This window comes from Hyaena hyaena, unplaced genomic scaffold, assembly GCF_003009895.1.
Source record: "Hyaena hyaena isolate Hyena2069 unplaced genomic scaffold, ASM300989v1 scaffold_288, whole genome shotgun sequence".
In the NCBI taxonomy this organism is placed as follows: domain Eukaryota; kingdom Metazoa; phylum Chordata; class Mammalia; order Carnivora; family Hyaenidae; genus Hyaena; species Hyaena hyaena.
In genome coordinates, this window is record NW_024080922.1 from 1,468,871 (window position 1) to 1,491,476 (window position 22,606).

The 22,606-nt window shown below is 36.8% G+C and overlaps 2 protein-coding genes across 6 annotated transcripts in view; both read left to right on the forward strand.

The window, feature by feature from the left end:
• ARID4B (AT-rich interaction domain 4B) overlaps positions 1-22,606 on the forward strand; it is a 145,732-nt gene that overhangs the window by 71,772 nt on the left and 51,354 nt on the right. For all 5 annotated transcript variants that reach the window (XR_005530957.1, XM_039247167.1, XM_039247169.1 and 2 more), the window contains exons 7-11: positions 6,275-6,366; positions 14,029-14,167; positions 18,986-19,065; positions 20,769-20,845; positions 22,333-22,487. Coding sequence is in view for 4 of the 5 variants with exons in the window: in XM_039247167.1 (XP_039103098.1) it covers positions 6,275-6,366; positions 14,029-14,167; positions 18,986-19,065; positions 20,769-20,845; positions 22,333-22,487 (543 nt within the window). In the remaining variant the exon portion in view is untranslated. The remainder of the gene's footprint in view (positions 1-6,274; positions 6,367-14,028; positions 14,168-18,985; positions 19,066-20,768; positions 20,846-22,332; positions 22,488-22,606) is intronic.
• LOC120241827 (survival of motor neuron protein-like) lies at positions 324-2,131 on the forward strand. Its single transcript, XM_039247182.1, has 2 exons — positions 324-328; positions 1,142-2,131. The coding sequence occupies exons 1-2, from the start codon at positions 324-326 to the stop codon at positions 2,046-2,048; spliced, it is 912 nt and encodes a 303-aa protein (XP_039103113.1). The 3' UTR covers positions 2,049-2,131.

Here is a 22,606-nt window from a genome sequence, read left to right on the forward strand (position 1 = left end):
ACTCACCTTTCTGAAATAGTCCCTTCCATTCCTCTTAATCTTTTTAGGTTGATTTGGTTTTCTTTATACAGCATGTATCATTCTCTGACATCAGAATATGTATATGTGCTTAATTAATTGTTTATTGCCTGCCTTCCTCACTAGAATGTGTCACAAGGACACATATTTTATGTGTCTTCTTCACCACTTGTTCCCAGTTCCTAGAACAGTGCCTGGCATAGAGTAGGAACTGAATAAATCGTAGTTGGATGAATAAATGAAGTGCTTATATTTGCCAGGGACTTTGCTTACTGCTTTATGCACATCATCGCATTAACGACATTATGAAGTAGATAGCATTATTATCTTCAATTTACAGATGATGAAACTGATGGTCAGAGCTGGTTCCCAAACCAGTATTTTCTAGTACCAAAGCCATGCTCTAGAATTGAAGAATGTTCAGTTATTGAGAATGAAGGGAGGGTTCACAAAGTTCTGTAAATGAGCTTACAATCCAGAATTTTAAGAAGGCATATGGTTAAAGTGTTATATTTTTTGTCCAGTCTGTAAATACTCATTAATACATAGCATGGCCAAACCATCATTTCTTTTTTTCTTGTCATTATTTAGAACAGTGGTTTTTGGGGGATGTTTTGTTTTGTTTGTTTGTTTGTTTGTTTTGAGCAAGGGAGGGGAGGGAGAACATGACTAGGGTAAGGGCAGAGAGAGAGAATCCTAAATAGGCTTTGCACCATCAGCACAGAGCCTGACATAGGGCTCAATCTCATGAACCATGAGATCATGCCCTGAGCCAAAGTCAAGAGCCAGACGCTTAACCAACTGAGCCCCCCAGGTGCCCCTCTTTGGGGACTAATTTATTAAACTATTAGACTTTATTTTGTGTTCTCTTGTTTTGAAAATATTTTCTTTTTAATAAGTGAATTCTTATTTCAATTCAGAATTTGGGGCAGGTTCTGTGTATTATGATTCCGGCCTATTTTTTCAGTCTTCAGTTGTACCGTTTCCCTATCTTTCCTTTCTTTTCGTCTTCTCTTCTCTTCTCTTCTCTTCTCTTCTCTTCTCTTCTCTTCTCTTCTCTTCTCTTCTCTTCTCTTCTCTTCTCTTCTCTTCCTTCACTTTTAAGTACTCTTTACACCCATAGTGGGCTAAAACTCACAACCCCAAGATTAAGAGTTGTGTGCTCCAGGGGCGGAGGCGGCGGTGTTCCCGAGCAGGAGGACTCGGTGCTGTTCCGGCGCGGCACGGGCCAGAGTGATGATTCTGACATTTGGGATGATACAGCATTGATAAAAGCTTATGATAAAGCTGTGGCTTCATTTAAGCATGCTCTAAAGAATGGTGACATTTCTGAAGCTTCAGATAAACCAAAAGGCACACCTAAAAGAAAACCTGCTAAGAAGAATAAAAGCCAAAAAAAGAATACCACAACACCCCTGAAGCAGTGGAAAGTTGGTGACAAATGTTCTGCCATTTGGTCAGAAGATGGCTGCGTTTACCCAGCTACCATTGCCTCCATTGATTTTAAGAGAGAAACCTGCGTTGTGGTTTACACTGGCTATGGAAATAGGGAGGAGCAAAATGTGTCTGATCTACTTTCCCCAGCATCTGAAGTAGATAATGATCTAGAACAGAATGCTCAGGAGAATGAAAATGAAAGTCAGATTTCAACAGATGAAAGTGAGAACTCCTCCAGGTCTCCTAGAAATAAACCAAATAATGTCAAGTCAAAAGCTGCTTCGTGGAACTCTTTTCTCCCTCCACCACCCCCCATGCCAGGAGCAGGCCTGGGATCAGGAAAGCCTGGTCTAAAGTTCAATGGCCCACCACCACCTCCACCACCACCACACTTCCTGTCATGCTGGCTGCCTCCATTTCCTTCTGGACCACCAGTAATTCCCCCACCACCTCCCATATGTCCAGATTCTTTTGATGATGCTGATGCTTTGGGAAGTATGTTAATCTCTTGGTACATGAGTGGCTATCATACTGGTTACTATATGGGTTTCAAACAAAACCAAAAAGAAGGACGGTGCTCACATTTCAATTAAGAAGTGCAGCTCTCTCCCAAGGAGAATGCTATTTTGATGCGCCATCATCGATGTGAATAAAATTTCATGTTTTTCTTCATGAACTGTTGGTTGTGTGGCACAGTCGTCTGCATTGCCCCATGTTGCCTGTGACTCAGGCTTAAATAACCAGCCATGTATTTCAAGGGAATAATCAGTTTGAGTAAGTCAGCAGTGGTAATGTGAGTAAGTAAAAGAAACTCAAAGTCACACATAGTGCAGAAAAGTCAATCTGTGAAAATATCGACTGAACATATTTGTATATTGTACCTTAGTATGTTAAGCTTTTTATTAATGCCTTTAAAAGTAAATGATAAATTTTTTTAACCTTAAAAAAAAAAAAAAAAAGAGTTGTGTGCTCCACTGACCGAGCCAGCCAGGTGCTTCATTTCCCCATCTCCCTGTCCTTTTGTCTTATAAGACTGCTTGGTATTTTCAGATAATGGTCATATTCTTTTTTTTAATTTTTAATTAATTTTTTAAAAAATGTCTTTGAGAGAGAGAAACAGTGCAAGCAGGGGAGGGGCAGAGAGAGAAGGAGACACAGATTCTGAACCAGGCTCCAGGCTCTGAGCTGTCAGCACAGAATCTGACTCAGGGCTCGAATCGAGGAATTGTGAGAATCATGACCCGAACTGAAGTTGGATGCTTAACCTACTGAACCACCCAGGTGCCCCTGTGGTTCATATTCTTTTCTTGGTTTCAGCCGAACACTGATTGTTCCTCCATGATGTCTTTCATGGGTTTTCTAAACAAATTTGACCAAATTTGATCCCTTTATTCTTTGATCCCTCAGCGCTTCTCTCACTCTTATTTGATATTTAACATTTGATTTTAAATTACTTTTCTTATATTCCCTGTAAGATTTTAAGCTGTTTGGGGTAATAGCCATATTTTTGTCATCTCGATGGCTCTTCTTTTCCCAGGAGTGTTTTCTACACAAAAGATTTCAGTAAATATTTGTTGAATTAATTATGAAGTTTCAAATATAGGAAATACACTTTAGAATTTGGCTTCTTGCACCGACTGATGAAGTGACAGAATTCTTTATAAGTTTATAGAGTTCCTTTTTTCCTTTTAAGTTTTATTTATGTAAGTAATCTCTACACCCAACATGGGGCTTGAACTTATGGCTCCAAGATCAAGAGTCTCACACTATTCCAACTGAACCAGCCAGGAACCCCGAAGTTTATGTAATTCTTAGAAATAATTTCATTTCTTTTAGAATGTGTGTGCAGTTCTAGTACATCAGTGAATATGGGGGCTTGAAGACTTGACTTTTTATCTGCTAAGTGAAGGCATGTGCCTTATTTATTTAATTCAGAGAAATAGCTAAAATATTTTATTTTTGTCAGGAGAATTTTATAGTTCATAAGACAGTTAAAGTGTAAAGGCTGAAGCAATATGAGCAAGTAGCTCAGTGTATCCTTACTTCAAGGAGGATCACTTTTACTGGTTACTGTGTATGTCTATATGTGTTAGATTTCATGTTTTGCTGGAGTGTACTTGGAATAGTGGTGTCCTGTCCCTTACCCAATTCTCCTAAGCCAGGTGCTGTGTTCGATACTAGAGATGAGGATAAGCCAAGTGGCCCTAGAATTTATCCTGGGAGTAATTTACCATCTGTTGGAGGAGAAAAAGCATTAATCTAACAATCAGATATTTTAAAATTATGAATGTATTGAGTTCTGTGGTAACATGACCAGGAGTGTGTTTAATCTGCCATCTATATATTCTTTCCCTTTATTTGTTATTTTTGATGTTCTCAAAAAAGCATTTTTAATTTTTTGAAGAATTTACTTAGAGCATTGTTACTAGTAATAACTTTGGCCTTTGAGCAAAAAGCACATCATACAGGCAGTAGTGGGGTCAGTAATTCCATTAATAAGGTACATACTTAAACGATTTAAATTCGAGATTTCCATGATAGGAGATGACAGTAGTGCTTCAGTCTGCTAAATTCTAGCACTAAAATCACTGGTTCTACCATAACCACCTTTGTGAGGATGTTGCCCACTGCCTGAGTGTTTGGGCATTTCTAGAGGACATTCATAATTTGAATATCATCTGGAAGTAGTTTCATCAGCTGATATTCCTTATACATTTACTACCTGCAGGTGAAAAGTAAAGAAAAGTGACATAAAATCTCAGCTCCGTATTTCCTGCAACCCATTTAGGTAATAAGGATATAGGAATGTTTCCCTCAGGCCATATGGATTTTTCTTTTAGCCTTCAGTATACCTGGGGGTCTCTGCTCATTGATTTTTAGGTGTAAGAGGAGACAGATTCCACCCTCACCTGAGTCTTTTCAGTCACATGTAGTAGACGTGCTCTTACTTCCCTGGACATGATTGGAGGCCAGGGACAGAGATATTGTTTCTTACTGTTCTAAGTCTTTATTCCATAGGGAGAGAAATCAGAAATACGGGGTATTTTCTTTCCTGTAACTAGTGACTAGCAGATGCTTGAAATAGAAATCACAGTACTGAATAGAAATCTCTGCTTTCACGGGATCAACTTTAATTGTAGGGGAGTGAGGGGGGCGCCATTTAGTCCTGTTAGCTTGGCAGAAAGTGAACCCAGATTAATTTATTTTCTCTGTTTACCAAATATAGTACTTTGAAATTTTTGCCTATGGGAAGCATAATTAGGAATTAATGACAAATGGCTTCTAAAGATTTTTTGTTTGGCAAATTATTGTATTTGGACCAACTTTTGTCTCCCAATGTTTTTTAAATGCCCAATTTAAACAAACTAAACAAACTAAATTTGTAGGATTAGATTTCGTCCCTGTAAAAGTTAGGGTTTTGTCTGTCTTTTGAAGGAACTGTTCTTTACTTCATGTTTTATGGTAGTACCTTTTACCTTTACCAATATTCTTTGTTGTTGGACACATAGTTATATATATCTCAAATACATTTAAGTTAAACAAAACAGATTATGAATATGCTTCCCCCTTTCATATCATAGTTCATCATTGTTTTGACAAAATTACCTGTTTTAAAAATAAAAATTTCCTTTTAAATATTAACATTAGTTTATATTTAGCTATCTCATCTTAAAAAAAAAATTTAAGTTGGTGTATACTCTTTCATGTAACACCTTAGTTTATAACTTCGAGAAGTCTTTATCCTAAATACTCACCCTTACGTCCATCCTGACAGTTTTTCTGGGATCTTTAGTTCTGCTGGCATTCATGACATCATCTGTAACAGCAAAGCTTCTACTGGAGGGATAAAAGGAATAGCAGCTGTGTGGAAGATCTTAAAAATGCAGAAAAAGTAGGAATATTCTCATAATTGATACGCAGAATGAAGTTAGTTGGGATAGTGTCTTTAGATCAGTACCTTAACTTCTTAGATGTAGAACCCTTTTCAGAAAATAATGGAAAAAAAAATCTAAGAAATATCTGATATTGAGAAATGAAGGGAATCATTCCAAAATCCCTTTTTTCTTCATTCTGCTTTTAATCAATAACCAGTTTCTCACTTGGAAGTCGTTTTAGAATGGGGGGAGGGGCAAAGAGTTTGACATGAACTGTCAGTTGACAACAAGAATTACTTACTTCTAGATCATTATCTTCATGCCAAGCACTGTATTGGATGTTGCAGATTTAAAAGGAAGGGGAAATTAAACACAGAAAAGCTAAATTTTATATTTTCTTTTAAGGGAAAAAAAGTTTATTGAAGAAAATGTTTGCAAAGTAATAATACAGCCTATTGAAAGCCTTTTTGCAAGCAATTGATACGTGGTTTTGGATGATTTTGTTTGTTACTTATTAAGAATTCTGTTATGGATTATGATTCCCTTTGAACAAAGAGAAATTTGAGTAGCAGTCGGCCCCCAGTTTAGGTGTTAGATCCTTACATACAGGTTTTTTTTATCTCTGAAATCTATTTTCTAGTGTTTTGTTTGTATTTTAATCATTCTCAGAAGTGTGTCAGGCTTCAAATAGATAATGAAACCATGTAGAAAGAACAACTAAATTTCTTCTCACTTTCTTTTGTTTTTTCCAGCAATGGGCTCATTCATCTTGATTCTAATACCTTTGAAATGACAATTTCTATCTTTAGGAAAGTTGTATTTTAGTCTTCCTTGGGGGCAGTTTTTAATCTTAAAATCTAAGCATATTCTTAAACTGATTTGGTTTAAAAAGGAAAAGAACTTGCAACGTAATAACTTTGCTGGGTTTATGTTCTTACCCACAGACATTAGACCAGCTCCCACTCACCAACCCTGAACATTTTGGCACTCCAGTCATAGGAAAGAAAACAAATAGAGGAAGAAGATCTAATCATATGTAAGTCCATTTTCATAACTCTTAGTTGAACCTGAATTCATTTCTCCTTCTAGTATTGTTTTAATAGTTACTAATTTTAAATTGTAATTTGCAAAAATGCTAACTGGATCTAATAGTAATTTCAGACTCCTCAGCACGGGTGCTTGAGATTCTCCATACTCAGCCAGCCTTAACAAGTGTATTATCTGCCTGCCATTTCTCCCTACATGTATCTTGATGCTGTGGTCAATATTTGCTGAATACAGCCTTTGTTCTTCTGATATCATGCTTTTATTCATGCTCTTTGGTTTCTCTCTCAGATGCCACCCTTCATGTCATTGTCTCACACATTCAGTCCTCCAACAGAAACGCTCCCACCTTTATGTGAACTTTTTTGTGTCTCTCTGCTCTTTCCTTGAAAATAGATGTGTTTTCTTTCCTTTGAACCCTCTAAATGCTGTGCATTTATCTCATGTCAAAGACAATATTTCACCTATTGTTATTGTACTATTTGTTTTCTCTTCCTAACAATCTCCTTGACAGAAACCATTACTTATTTTTATGTCTTAGAGTTGTGACATATATTATGCCTAACAAATTACTTTTAATGGGACATACTTAGGCTCCAAAGGCTCTAAATTGAAAAGGATCACAGGATCAAAGGGGTCATCAGGGATAAAGAACCAGTATTCATTTAGTTGCCGAAAGAAAAGTAGTTTATTGCAAAGGGAAGCAAAATGGCCTCAGACTTCTCCATATTAACACAAGATGCTGGTAGTCCGTAGAATGCAGAATGGAGGAATGGAAGCCTCTGTTAAAAAGGAGGACTTCATTACCTGATCTAATGGAACATTGGGAGGAAATTAAACATCAGATGATAACAACTAGAGAAAAAATAGTAAAGGTATTAAGTAACTCCCCCTGAAAATTATCAGAGAAAGGAAAACTTAATATAAGATGGAGGGTGAGGAGGTGGCTTAAACATAAAAGTTGAATCCTACTAACAATACAAAGTCAACTAAATAATGTCTAAAATGTGTTATACCTGTATAAGAATATTATTTAGAGATAAGGTAGTAAACTCTCAAATAACCAAAATAGTGAAAACATAATTGCCTCCACAGGAGCAGGAGAAGAGAATTGGAAGGGGCAGATTTTTAATTTACTCTGTTATAGGTTGTTTCAAAAACAATGTTGAACATCTTACTTGGATAAAATTAATAAATTTTTAATGAGTCTAAGCCCAAATCTTGTCAGAGTAGCTGTTAAAAATAATGAGCTGAATTATTGGAATCTTTAAGTGAATGCTTTCATTCAGTATTTAGAGTCTGATATTAAGACTAATTGTGGCTGAGCTTTGAAGATAGGAATCGGGCATACACTATGTCTCGTGTTACTTACTTCCAGCCTTACAGCAAACTCCTGAAGATACGTATTGCTTTTACCTGTACTAAAAATTGGGGAAATAGTCCTCATACACAAATGAGTAGTCCAAGGAACACGGGAAGGAAAGGACCAAGACTTGAACTTACGCATGCTCCATGGTCCTTTTCTCATTCATTGAAAGACTCTTATTTAGATAGAGTAGTACTTCAGTTACTTTCCCAGTTAGTTTTAAGAGTAAATACTCAGTTGAGGGAGAAAATGGAAAGACTGATCCTTGCATTGAAAAAATATTTGATAATAGTATTTTCCTACTGTACTTGTGATTCAGGCTATGCTTTTTTATTTTGTTTCTTAAGTCTCTGATATTTTAAGATGTTTTTCTTAATTACTAAGTGAATAATTTCTCTCACTTGTGATTTACCTTGCTGATGACTTGATTATTTTTAAGATACTCAGGGTGTAACTATTATTTATTCTTGTGCATATGACATTGAAAATTTGAAAAATTCTATCCAGAAATAAAAATAAATGAAAAATGTATGATGGCATTATTCATATGAAAGAACCCTTTTGTGATTATTTGATGTTATTGTGATCTAATAATGTTACTCCTTTTTCTTGAGGGCTGTTATATTGCCATAAAATATTCACTGAAGCACTTATAAGATGGAAAATTAATGACTTCCAACTGTATATTAAAAATTTTTTATCTACCATTGCTCATTAGTCTTCCCATAGTTCAGTAGTCAGCTTCTAATTGAGTGATGTTGTAAGAACAGTGAGGTGTGGTGTATTTAATGTAAAAGTATTTCATTAGTAAAGATTTCTACTTCTCCTCATTATAAATTATAAAAATTCTGCTTCATATGTCTGATAGGTAGAACTGGTTTTAGCTATATTTGAATTTTTATTTTTATTTTTTATACTTTTTAATTTAAAAAAAAATTTTTTTAAATGTTTTATTTATTTCTAGGAGAGAGAGAGACAGCGTGAGCAGGAGAGGGTCAGAGAGAGAGGGAGTAACAGACTGAAACAGGCTCCAGGCTCTGAGCCGGCAGTCAGCACAGAGCCCGACGCGGGGCTCGAACCCACGAACCGCGAGATCATGACCTAAGCGAAAGTCGGACGCTTAGCCGACTAAGCCACCCAGGCACCCCTAAAAATTATTTTTGAGAGAGAGCGTGAGCAGGGGAGGGGCAGAGAAAGACGGAAATACAGAATCCGAAGCAGGCTCCAAGCCGTCAGAGGGATCGAACTTGTGAACCACAAGTTCATGGCCTGAGCTAAAGTTGGCTGCTTAACCGACTGAACCACCGAGATGCCCCTATATTTGAATTTTTTAAAACAGCATTTTTATATTATATATATTGTAGGATAGATACTGTTTTTTTATCAAAAATTCTTTTTAAATTTTGAAAAGGTGGCATCTAATATTTAGATATGTTTACCTTTCTTCAACTGTCATCTAGATGTGTAAAAATAAATTTAAAGATAGTTCATAGAATATCACCTAGAGTGATCTACAAAAGTGACCCAAAATTATGATGTATTAAAAACCTATGAGCTGAGGTCTCCTTTCTTGAAGATGAGACTAAAACATGCATTCATCGCTGAGCAAGTTGATCTTTGCTTTCTAAAGACTCCAGCAAATATCTAAGTCAGTGATTTGCCTGTTGTGAATAATGAAAGACTTGCTATTGGGATTATATTGCATCTGTGTGATATATGAAGGCAGACCAGAGGTTGAGAGTTAACTATTGTAGGCAGTGAAGCCCTGCTTATCTGTAATCTTGTTTTTCTTGCTCTTCCTTCCCCCTCACTATTGGGGTCGTTCTCACTGCCACGACACACAATGTTCTTGTTGATTAGCACTTTACACTGTAGTATGTCGGCACTACAGGCAAGTACCACAGTCAGAAATGCCCTTCTCCTTAATTATACTTCTCAAAGTTGTTTTTCCCCTTTCTGAGTGATTTTCTACAACGAAGTCTTGGACTTGGACCTTAAGGTCATTTATCTGACTTTCATTTCTTCTTCCATTACGCAGCTAAAAAAGTCTGCATTTTCGTTCTCTGATTGTCATTTAAAATTCAATTTTGTCCAAAGATAAATGAATTTATCTCTTCCCAGGATTCCCCAGACTCCATTGTTGCATTAATATATCACCACCTTTATTTTCTTTTAACAGCTGTTAATCCGCACACCAGTAAATCAGCCTCCAGCTATTATAAGATTCGTGACTTTTGACACCTTCTTTCAAATGAATTTTATTTATATTCTACCTTTAGTTAGTTAATTTTAATATATTCAAGTATTTCCTTAAGATTATCCTTCTCTAATTTTTTAAAGCAAGTTGCTGATTATTTGATCAGTGTATAAGTTGGTTGAATTTTACTCTTAATTTAGCCATTGTATACAGATGTTTTGTTTGATTCTGCCTAAAGAATAGAATGCCTGAAATTAACAGAACTATTTGTGTCTCACTCCCTCAAAGTGTTTTCCAGTAGCCTGGCAAAATAGATGTGCAAGTGATACAGTAGAAAGTCAGTCTGCTTGCCGTTATTTTTTTTCCCGTTCAGAAAAAGAATAAAGAATAATAAGGCTCATTATGATTCTTGATAGCAATTATTTATGGGCACAGATTTTATTCATTGACAGTGCTAAAGTTTCCCCAATAAACTAGTGATTTGTACCAGACATTTACAGGTCTGCAGATCTCTGAAATAGTTTTTTTATTGAGATATAATTAACATATCACAATTCACCCTTTAAAGTGTACAGTATGCATTGTTTTTTAGTGTACTCACAGACTGTGCAACCAGTACCACAATCTAATTCTAGAAGACTTTTTAATTATTTGCTGTTTTATTTTTAGAGGAATTTGATTCTAGTTTCCTTCTTGATAAAAATTGGGGAAAAACAGCTTTTTAACTTAGTGTACAAAAGTTGAAAATGAGTTACTTGCCTCGAATAATAAATATCATTGAAGAATTAATTTTCAGAATTGAGCCTTCAGTCTGAAGTTCCTAGCTGAGTTTTCTACTTGCATTTTGTCATTTGCTGTTAAAAGTTCTTCTCACTTGATTCACAATTAATTTACAATTAATAGTGATGTGTGATCAGCTTGAAGTAATTAGCTGTTGATCTGTGGTTGTAAACATTTTTGTGTAATTAGCTTTGTTTCCAGTGGCATCATCCGATGTTATTTCAAAGACGTTATTTCACAAAGACGGTGCAGTGTTTTGTTATGGCTCAAGTAAACAAATACTTTCTTACTACCAGAGAAGCAACAATGTCAGGAATACAACCACGCAGGGTCCTCTGCTTGCTCTGTATTTGCTCCCTTAAAAGACTTTTGATGCTTATTTATCTCATTCTATCACTTTATTGAGTGACTGTCTTGTGTAAATTATTTCCTGACTAAACTCCTCTAAGAGGAAAAGTTAAAAGGGTCTTGGCTGCATGTAATAGTGTGGTTTATACTGGTTGTGTATGTTATACTGCTTGTTTGCATTTTGTGATCTCAGGAGAAATAAAATTAGAAATCCCATAGTAGAAAGAAAGAAATCTATTCAGTTGCATTTATTTAGTCAGCAAATATTTATTGAGTATCTATGCTTGTGCCAAGCACTGTTCAGGTACTTGGAATATGTCAGTGAATAAAACAGGCATTGATGAGATGTCTGCCCTGAGAGCTTATACTTTCTCATTTGGAGGAGATGGGCAAGACAGAGAAAACATAAGAAAGAACTAAGCAGGGTGTATAGTGTGATGGATTTGTCAGTGCTGGGGTAAAACAATAAAAGAGATTGGGAAGGACGGATTCTAAATTTGAATGAGACGGTCAGGGTAACCTCATTGAGGATGACATTTGAACAGAGACTTAGAGGAGTTGAATGTTCTTAAATGTCTAAGAATAGAGCATTCCAGGCCGTTTGACTGCAAAGGCGGAGTAGGGAAATGAGGTGGTAGTAGCTGGTGGAGAAAGGTCAGGAGATTTTTCTTTTTAAAATGTTTGTTTATTGATTTATTTTTGAGAGAGAGCGAGCAAGCACATACACACACTAGCAGGGGAGAGACAGAGAGGGGGAGACAGAGAATCCAAAGCAGGCTCCAGGCTCTGAACTCTGAGATGCCTGATGATGGACTCAAACCCACGAACTTTGAGATCATGACCTGAGCCCAAGTCAGCTGCTTAACCGACTGAACCACCCAGGTGCCACAGGGATTTGGGGGGCGGGGGCAGGGCGGGAATAAACCATGTTAGTGAAAATAGTAGTATACAGAAAAATTGATACAGGAGAGAGAAACAAGCATTGTAGGAACAAAGTCTTCTGTTGGAGGGTGGAGGGGAGGAAATCTAGTCCATGAATGGGAAATGGTTTTAGAGTGGAACTTGGACATTTGGTATATAAGGTGGATAGGTGTTTCATGTAGGCAGTACCTTTTTTTTTTTTTAAATGTATGTAGCTTTCTCATTTCTGAAGTTTTGACACTTGTTAAGTCTTAAAAAACATGTGAGTATTTTCATAAAGATGCAGATCTTTATTTTCTTTAGGAAAATAAAGCCCAGTTTTCTCTCTCTCTTTTATAGATGTGATCTGTGTTATCTGTGATACTGGGACCTTCTGTCTTGTTAATGATAATGACATAAAGGGTGTCTGTTAAATCCTAGCTGAATAAGTTTTTTATGACTGCTTTGAAAAAGCGGTGATTATGGTTTTAAGGTTGATTTTGTTCTACAGCCACTAGAAAGTGGAGAGATAAAAGTCATTGCCCTTGAGAAACACTTCTAATCAAGTAGAACTCAGACTTGGGAAGTCTGTCATAACTGTTGGAAGCTATGTGTCTATTTTTAAGGCTTTATGCTTTGCTAATACGAAGGTGCATTGGTTTTTTTCCTACCTACTGTTACTTACTTGCTAAATAGGAATTAAACTGTTTTGCCATTTGAAGTACTCTGGTTGTCCTCAGTAGCAAACTTGGAAAATTTGCTTTGTTTCTGCCAGGAGAAATTAAAAAAAAAAAATTTTTTTAATGTTTATTCATTTTTTTTTTTTTTTTGAGACAGAGAGTGAGCAGGGGAGGGGCACAGGGAGAGAGTGTTTCCTTCCTTCCTCCCTCCCTCCCTCCCTCTCTCTCCCTCTCTCTCTTTCTCTCTCTCTCTCTCTCTCTCTCTCTCTCTCTCTCCCCGAAGCAGGCTCCAGGCTCTAAGCCGCTAGCGCAGAGCCCAATATAGGGCTTGAACTCACAAACTGTGAAATCATGACCTGAGTCAATGTCAGCCACTTTAATGCACTGAGCCACCCAGGTGCCCCATGCCAGGAGAATTTTAAGTTACTTGTTCCTTGAAATCAAATAGTGATTATTTCCCATATTACTCTAAAATGTTTAATCTTATTATAATAGGTTTTGGGTTTTTTAAATATTTATGTTGAAATATATAAATATAAAGGAGTGACATTTATATCAACATCCCTTTGAAAGATACCAAGACAAATTTAGAATATATTAGATTAATCCCAATCAACCAAATAGATAAATCATGTTTAAGGTTTTAAAATAATTTGTCAGTTTACATTTTTTGTCAGTGAACTTGGTCATTGCTGAATATCTCAAAAATGTTTTCATCCCTGTAGGTAATCAGTATTAGCCATTATTCTATTTTATTTTATAAAAACATGCATTGCATTCTGTTCATTCATTCCTTTTTTTAAAACGTTGAAAAATTTCTTTTAAACTCTTTTAGTTTAGAGAGAGAGCGAGCGAGCAGGGGAGAGGTGCAGAGAGAGACAGAGGGAATCTTTAGCATGTTCCATGCTCAGCACGGAGACTGACACGGGGCTTGATCCCGTGACCCTGGAATCATGATCTGAGCCGAAATCAAGAGTTGGACGCTCAACTGACTGACCCACCCAGTCGTCCCTGTGTATTCATTTCTTAGTGTCTTTACTTACTCTGGGCATTTTGAGCCATCAGTTGTTAGAATCTTTATTTTCTTTAAGACTGATTGTGAGCCTTTTCCAAACCAGATTCAAAGTAGAATTTTAGTTTGTTTTTTGTTTTGTTTTTTTCTTTTTTAGTTTTCTGTTCTACACTTTGTATAACATCAAGTGGATAGTTTTAGATAGTTCCTTTTTCTGTGGACAGTTAACTTCTTTCTAATTTACTAATCCAATATACGGTGTAAACTGAAAGGAATTTTTAACATAATACAAAACAGCAATGTTATAAAAAAAAAATGCTCCTTCTTTGTAAGATAAATGGAAGTATCTTATTTTTCTTTTCTTTTCATAGACCAGAGGAAGAATCTTCTTCATCCTCCAGCGATGAAGATGAGGATGATAGGAAGCAGATTGATGAGCTGCTAGGAAAAGTTGTATGTGTAGATTACGTTAGTTTGGATAAAAAGAAAGCACTATGGTTTCCTGCATTGGTGAGTAACTTCAGTATAAAAGAGTTTAATTTTCAACTATTTAAGTTCATGAAGAGGATAACTGATAATCTTAGTAGTATTTTTCACAAGTAGAAAGTGGGGAAATGGTTTTAGCGTCATTTAGTTTACACAAAGATTACTTTCAAAATTGTCTTTGATTACCAAGAACTCTTGAAGTCATCCAAGAAAGGCCAAATTTTGGTAATTTTAGAAGCTAGGTGTATGGGAGTTCATTATACATCTCTTTATATTTTGGGTAGAAAAGTCATGATGCAAATTTTTAAAACTCCTAAATTCATCATGCAGAAGATTGCAGAAGAGACTTTCTTTTTCTATTTACCATCCTTTTCAGTGAACATGTTTTGTATTCTTTATCCTGAGCTTAGTTCAGTGCTTTACACAAAATAATTGCCCGGTAAAGGCCACCTCTTTCAGTTAAAACTTACATTGTTATCTTACAATTAAAACTAAAAAGGACAACTATTTGTTTTGATAAATATAAATACTTTATGATAACATTGTACCTTTGCGTATATCCATCTACCCATCCATTATTTATTGGATGCCTGCTGTATTCAGGGATTGTACTAAGACCTTTACAAGGAGTATGAGGCAAGTATTATTCTTTATCCTCACTTAGCAATAAGAAAACTAAGTATTGGAAAGGCTAAGTAAGTTGGCTAATGATACGCTGAAAACTTAAGTGTCAGTGTATGAGATCATTTCTTTTCTCCTTAAGCACTAACATTCTTTGTAAGAATTTCTTTTGAAAACATGTTTTTTCTTTCTTTCTTTTTTCAATGTTTCTTTATTTATTTTGAGAGTGGGGGAGAGATAGCATCCCAAGCAGCCTTCACACCATCAGTGGAGAGCCCAACACAGGGCTCTGTCTCATGAACAGTGAGATCATGACTTGAGCCGAAAATCAAGTCACGTGTTTAACTGAGCCACCTGGGTGTACCTGAAAACATGTTGGTTTTTGTTTTTGTTTTTGTTTTTGTTTTTTTAATGTTTTATTTATTTTTGAGAGAGAGAGACAGCATGAGCAGGTTGGGGTCAGAGAGAGAGGGAGACACAGAATCCAAAGCAGGCTCCAGGCTCTGAGCTAGCTCTCAGCCCAGAGCCCGATGTGGGGCTCGAACTCATGAACCATGAGATCATGACCTAAGCTGAAGTCGGACACTTAACTGACTGAGCCACCCAGGCTCCCCTGGGGGTTTTTTTGTTTTGTTTTTAGTATTTGTTTATTTTTATTTTTTTTTCTTTTGAGAGAGTGCATGCATGCATGAGCCAGGGAGGGGCAAAGAGAGAGGTGGGAGAGAATCCCAAGCAGGCTCCAGGCTGTCAGTGCAGAGCCTGTTGTGGGGCTTGCATCCCACAAACTGAGATAATGACCTGAGCTGAAAATCAAGAGTTGGACACTTCACCGACTGAGCCACCCAGGAACCCCCTGAAAACATGGTTTTAGAAGACCAGTTTTGATCGCACCTGGGTGGCTCAGTGGGTTAAGTGTCTGACTTTGGCTCAGGTCATGATCTTGCAGTTCGTGGGTTCAAGGCCTGCACCAGGCTCTGTGCTCACAGGCTCTGAGCTGTGAGCACAGAGCCTGGAGTCTGCTTTAGATTCTGTGTCTCCCTCTCTCTCTGCCCTTCCCTTGCTCACATTCTGTCTCTCTCTCTCAAAAATAAATAAACATTAAAAAAAGTTTTGTGTGTCTTTTTCTAAAATAAGAGGAATATTAGTTTTTCACTGTTAGCATATTTAGTATTATGATTTCTCTCACTATAATTTCTAAATAGTTTCCTTGATGATGGGAAAAATATTTAAGGATTTATGATGTTGAATTGTCAGTAATCTGTTTAGGAACCATCTCATTATCATTTAAAGAATTTTAGAATTATTTATACATGTCATCCTCTCCCCAAAAGTGAGATCTTTTGGACAGTGATGAATACTTTTTGTCAACTAGGGTGTGAACTTGTGTTCTAAATCAAACAGTCTTGACACAATCACATGAATAATATTTGGGGTTCAGTTATAAACTGAGTACATTTTACAAGTGTTCAGTAACATCATCATGTTAGGAAACAGTGGCATCCTCCTAGGACCTGTGAATAGCCACCACGTGTCGAGCCTCTCCCCTGGCCAGGCACTGTGCTGGGCTTGTCAGTATGAGCAGTCTCCTTTATTCCTGAGGCTGAAGATACCCCCATTTTAAGAGAAGGAAATCTTAGCTTCCATGACTCATACAATCATCTTTTTCAGTTTCTTCACAGTTTCTCCTCTAACCAACCTTGAAATGTTGTTCAAGGTTCAGAATATGTCACTCTGTATTCTGTTTTGGGTGATCTCATCCCCTTTTATAGCACTGGTTGCAGAGTTAACAAATACCTTAGGGACCAAGAAAAGAACATACACGGTGAACAGGCTGAAATATGGATTATCATTCCTCTGGAGGAATAGAAAGTGACCCTGCTTACATGCCACCAGCAGCACTGGTCAGAGCTATCATATATGTAATTTTTGAAACCCATGAGAAAGTGTGATTCCTTCAGTAGCTCAGTTGGTCAAGTAGAGGACTGCAGAAACCATGAGGGGGAGAAAAGGTAGATTTTATTCGTAGTTGTAGACCTAAGTTTAATACCCCTGATATTTAGGCTATTGACTCCCAAGTTTATATCACAGTTCAGACCTCCATTGTGAGCTCTAGACTTGGGTATCTATTTACTACCTCCATTTGTTTTTTTTTTTTTTTTTAATGTTTTATTTATTTCTAGGAGAGAGAGAGAGAGACAGCGTGAACAGGGGAGGGTCAGAGAGAGAGGGAGTCACAGACTGAAACAGGCTCCAGGATCGGAACTGGCAGTCAGCACAGAGCCTGACGTGGGGCTCGAACCCATGAACCGCGAGATCACGACCTAAGTGAAAGTCGGACACTTAACCGACTAAGCCACCCAGGCGCCCCTAGTATCTCCATTTGGATGACCTTTAGCCACCTCAAAACTTAATAAGTTTAAGACTAAATTTAGGGGCGCCTGGGTGGCTCAGTCGGTTGAGTGTCCAGCTTCAGCTCAGATCATGATCTCACAGTTCGTGGAATCGAGCCCTGCATTGGGCTCTGCTGACAGCTCAGAGCCTGGAGCCTGCTTTGGATTCTATGTGTCCCTCTCTGCCCCTGCCCTGCTCATGATCTGTCTCTCTCTGTCTCTCAAAAATAAATAAATGTTTAAAAAAAATAAGACTAAATGTATTCTCTCCTCCCTTCTTCCCAGACTTGGCCCCCCTCAGTCGTTTCCTCTCACAGTGAATGACCTCATTTGCCCAAGACAGAAACCTGAGCATCCCTCTGCTTGCTCACCTCTCCACTTCCCTAACCATCTCTGATAGTTCTCTGTCCTTTAATTTACCATGCACAGCACTCTGCAGCCGGTCACCACCTCTCACCTGGATGAGTGGAGTCACTTCATCTCTTTCAAAATAATTTTTAATTTTAATTTTATTTTAATAAAATTTAATAATTTAATTTTATTATTTTTTTTTCAAGTTGATTTATTTAAGTAATCTCTGTGAACTCACAACCCTGAGATCAAGACTCACTTGCTCCTCTGATTAAGCCAGCCAGGCACCCCCAAAGTAAATTTTTTTTTCAAAAATTTTTAATGTTTTATTTTTTGAGAGAGATGGAGTGCAAGCTGGGTGGGGGCAGAGAGAGAGGGAGACACAGAATCTGAAGCAGGCTCAGGCTTCAGGCTCTGAGCTGTCAGCACAGAGCCTGATGTGGGGCTCGAACTCACGAACCGTGACATGATGTACTGAGATGAAGTCAGGTGCTTAACCAGCTGAGCCTCCCAGGCGCTCCATATAGCAGACGTCCGTCAGTGAGTTCATTCACAATTCCATCAACATTTAAGGAATGCCTGGTACAATGCAGTTGCTGTTATGGAAAATGTGAACTAACTTTTTAAAGACAGGATTAGAACTCACCTGTTTCTAGTTCCTTTCGGACCTGTGGTGAGAGTACCATTGTCATTTTTCAGAGCTAATGACACCATCCTTAAAACAAACCTGTCGTACATATTTAGCCCATTTTTCATTGTTCTTGGTATACATAGTGGGCTGTCTTGGAATTAAAATACTAAAAGTTTATAGGCGTCTTGCATTAGTTTTTGGGAAGGAATGCTTTAACTTCACTTTAAATACAGCTGAGGCCACTTAACTAAAGTAAATCTTCTCTTGTTAGTAATAAATCTTATGCAGCCTCCAGAAAGGTATCTTCTTTAAAATATTTACTTTTTAAAGTGGGTAGCATTAGGAAAAAAGTTTAGTGCCTGTTATATATATTTAAATATAAGTACTAATTTGAACCTCATCTCTGTCTTTTTTAAGTCAGAGACTGCTGTGATACTGGTTCTGACCCTTGCTCCCGTTTTGGTCTCTGTGCTCCTAGTCTTGCTGCAGACCCTCTGTGAGGGCTCTGGCTCTAGCTCTTTTTTCCACCTCAGCCTCCACTTTCATTTCAGTGTTCTATTTCTGACTAGAACGTGGTACACATCTTCAGTCTAGCCATGGCCATGCTTCTGCTTTCAACACCAGGCTGGTGCCAGAAACAATGTGGGGAATCCAGAGAGCTGGAAGGGTATAGGATATAAATTTAAAATCACTTGCATGTATACCCATGCGTATATGCCTGTTTACCCTACAAACTAAAAGTAGTTTTTAAGCTTTAAGCTGAAACTTCCTTTTAAAAGGATTTAATAAATAATTGATACATAGCTGTAAATGTGCTTTTAGTTTTAATAGTTTATGCTTTTTTTTAAGGTGGTTTGTCCTGATTGTAGTGATGAAATTGCTGTGAAAAAAGACAATATTCTTGTTCGATCTTTCAAAGATGGCAAATTGTAAGTATAATTCACTAGAGGTGAAAAATATGCTGTTTTTCCAAGTTAGGATAGTAAATGATAATTATTTCCAGTGACCTTATGCTTTTACTTTTCATCATACAGAATGTTTGGAAGTATGATCGTTTTTCACATCATCATTTAAGTGATCTTACAGTTTGCCTTATTTATTTCTGTTTTTTCTAAACTCCGAATTTGTCAATATTTGCCTGTATAGTATAGTAGCTGGTGATTTGTTCAGGCACATTTAGGTATACCTACTGTATCTAAGACTTGATCACTTTATTTATTGATGTATTTACTGTTCTAGAATATTTAATTGGGTCCTAATATTTTTAGGTGTAATGGTTATACTGATGCCTCTTGTGTAACATTCGACTTGTCTAGGAGCCTGAGGAATAAAATGGGTTACTACAAGTGTATGTTAAGTGTTCAAGTGATTTATCATATAGAGCTTTTTTGGAACTGAGTTAGGAATTTCTATGTTTTTTTTTTTTTTTAAGGAATTATGTGACTAGAAAAGTTGTGTATTTTATACTTTGCCTTATTCTGTGTTTATACCCTGAAAGGTTCATCACATTTTAAGATTGGTGTTTGGGTTTTCAGGTTCTGAAAAGTGACTTTTAAAAACAATTTATGCAATCCACTTTAACAAAACAGAAGTAGTCAGGAATTTGAATATTGAAACTGAATACTGGTTCAATGGTATTAGGAAATTATTGTTCATTTTTAAACGTGTAGTATGGTATTGATTATAATTTTTAAAAAGAATTTTCTTTTAAAGTTCCTATGAAGTATATCATAAATCAAATTATGTAGTATCTGGGAATTGCTTCTAAGTAACCCACATTGGGTGGGAGGAAGTAGGTAGGTGTATAAGTGAAAGAGTGACTATGACTTTATGATTATTGTAGGTGAATAATGGATATATGGCGGTTCATTGTGCTATTCTATTCTCTTTTGTATGTATTTGTAATTTTTAAAATTAAAAATTAAAAACAGGCAGGCTGAAAAATGTATTTGGGATAGTTTTGTAGCCTCTGTAGATTGATACAAACCAAATGCAGAGGAGCTGAGTGATACTGATGATTTATGATTGTAAAATAGGAGATGTATGTGATACATATGATAGAAATTCTCCCAGTTGCTTACATCTGACTCCCTTCCTCCTCATGATTGGGAAGTTCCATAAAAGACTTTAAGTTATATATTGAAAGTTTGATTGTGAGCCTAGAACCCAGTTTGAAAATAATTCTTAAAAGAACATTTATATTATAAACAAGTACATTTTCTTCCAATCGTAAATTTAGTAATTTCTTGTGATTATTCCCAGACAATGGCAAATTCTTACTATTTGACTTCTTTCTTACTGGATTGATCCTGCTATCCAACTATTTTCATTTACTGTTATTCTCATTAGCCTCCCTGTTTGCAGTATTACATTTAGTCAGGGACTTTGATATTTGAGAATATCTTGTTTGTATAACACTCTCAAGGTGGGATCCTTCTGTAGTTGATGACCTATTTCAACATCCTGCCTAACATTTTATTTGGGAATTGCAACACTGTGCAATCACTTTCATTGTAAATGTAATGTTTTCTTTCATATTTTTAACATCTTTTTGTGGTGTGTAATTCAACTATTAATTTCTGTTATGTTTTTGTGGCTTTTTTTCCCTTTAAAATTAAAAAAACTAACGTAGTACTTCAGTGCCAAGAAAGGATGTCCATGAAATTACTAGTGACTCTGCACCAAAGCCAGATGCTATATTAAAACAAGGTAAGGATAATCTTGGAATCATTTATGGTTAATTTAACAGCTGCTGAAGTGTTTTTGAAGATGAAATTTCCTTTTGCTCTTTTTTTTTTTTAATTTTTTTTTTAATGTTTTATTTATTTCTAGGAAAGAGAGAGAGAGACAGCGTGAGCAGGGGAGGGTCAGAGAGAGAGGGAGTCACAGACTGAAACAGGCTCCAGGCTCTGAGCTGGCAGTCAGCACAGAGCCCGACGCGGGGCTCGAACCCACGAACCGCGAGATCATGACCTAAGCGAAAGTCGGACGCTCAACCGACTAAGCCACCCAGGCGCCCCTCCTTTTGCTCTTTAAAAACTATATTTTTGGAGTGTCTGGGTGGCTCAGCCGGTTGAGTGTCCGATTTCGGCTCAGGCCATGATCTCGTGGTTTGTGACTTCGAGCTCCACATCAGGCTCTGTGCTGACAGCTGAGAGCCTGGAGCCTGCTTCAGATTTTGTGTTTCCCTCTCTCTCTGTCCCTCCCCTGCTCGCATGCTCTCTCTCTCTCAAAAATCAATAAACACTAGTAAATAAATAAATAATACATTTTTTTATGTTTCTGTCTTTGAAGTTATAGTTGGTTCTGCGTGAATTATGCTTTTGTAAACCCACATGTCTTTTGTTATTGTAGGGTTTCATTTTCTTTCTTAGCTTATAATCAGGGGCAGTAATCAAAAAGTGGGAAAGAACTAGGTTATCAGCCAATTACTATAGCCTTTCTTTTGCCTAGTAAATAAAATTAGTTCTTAAGGATGGTAGAAACAAATCAAAAGTAATTTTGATTTGGCTTTTCTCATAACAATAGTTATATTTTATTGAGGAATATACCATAATTGTATTTTTTACTTGTTCTTTGGCTTTGTAAATAACATTATTTTCCTTTCACCCATGTTCATCAACTCAAATAGTATGCTATGTAGACTGGGTAAAATCACTAAGAATTTGTAGTTTAGAATTTATTTCCATGTAGTAGAAACTGAAAATAACTGTGTAGCTAATTTTAGTTTAAGCTAATTATCACTTTGATTGTAATTCAGGTTTAACTAGAAATGAAGCTAATGTGTTTAGAGTATATCTTCAGCTATTGTATGTTCATTACAGTGGCTCTGTACTTGATGTATCATGCTGATTCTTAGTCATTTGTTGGACGAATGATCAGAAATGTACCAGTCTTAAGGTTGTTTTTACTAGGCATGTTTAATTTTTGTGTAAAAGAAGAAAACTTTGTACTTTGTATTGTTTGAACCTAAGTCACCGTCCGTAGCAGCAGTTTGCCGTCTGTAAAATGGGTGCCTGGTGCGTAGGATGGTTGAGTTACTACAGTGCACAGTCTCTGGCACATAGCAGACACTTCACAAATTTCAGTGGCATTACCACAGTAGTTTTGATTTTTTTAATTTTGTTTAATATATTATTAGACAAATCAGTTGTCTTAATTTCTCCAGTTCATATAGCTTATGGTCCTCTTTACAGCCTTTGATCAGGCACTTGAATTTCACAAAAGTAGAACTATTCCTGCTAACTGGAAGACTGAACTGAAAGAAGATAGTTCTAGCAGTGAAGCAGAGGAAGAAGAAGAGGAGGAAGATGATGAAAAAGAAAAGGAGGATAATAGCAGTGAAGAAGAGGTAAGTAAAAACAGTGCAGGGGGCGCCTGGGTGGCTTAGTCGGTTGAGCGTCCGACTTTCGCTTAGGTCATGATCTCGCGGTTCGTGGGTTCGAGCCCCGCGTCGGGCTCTGTGCTGAC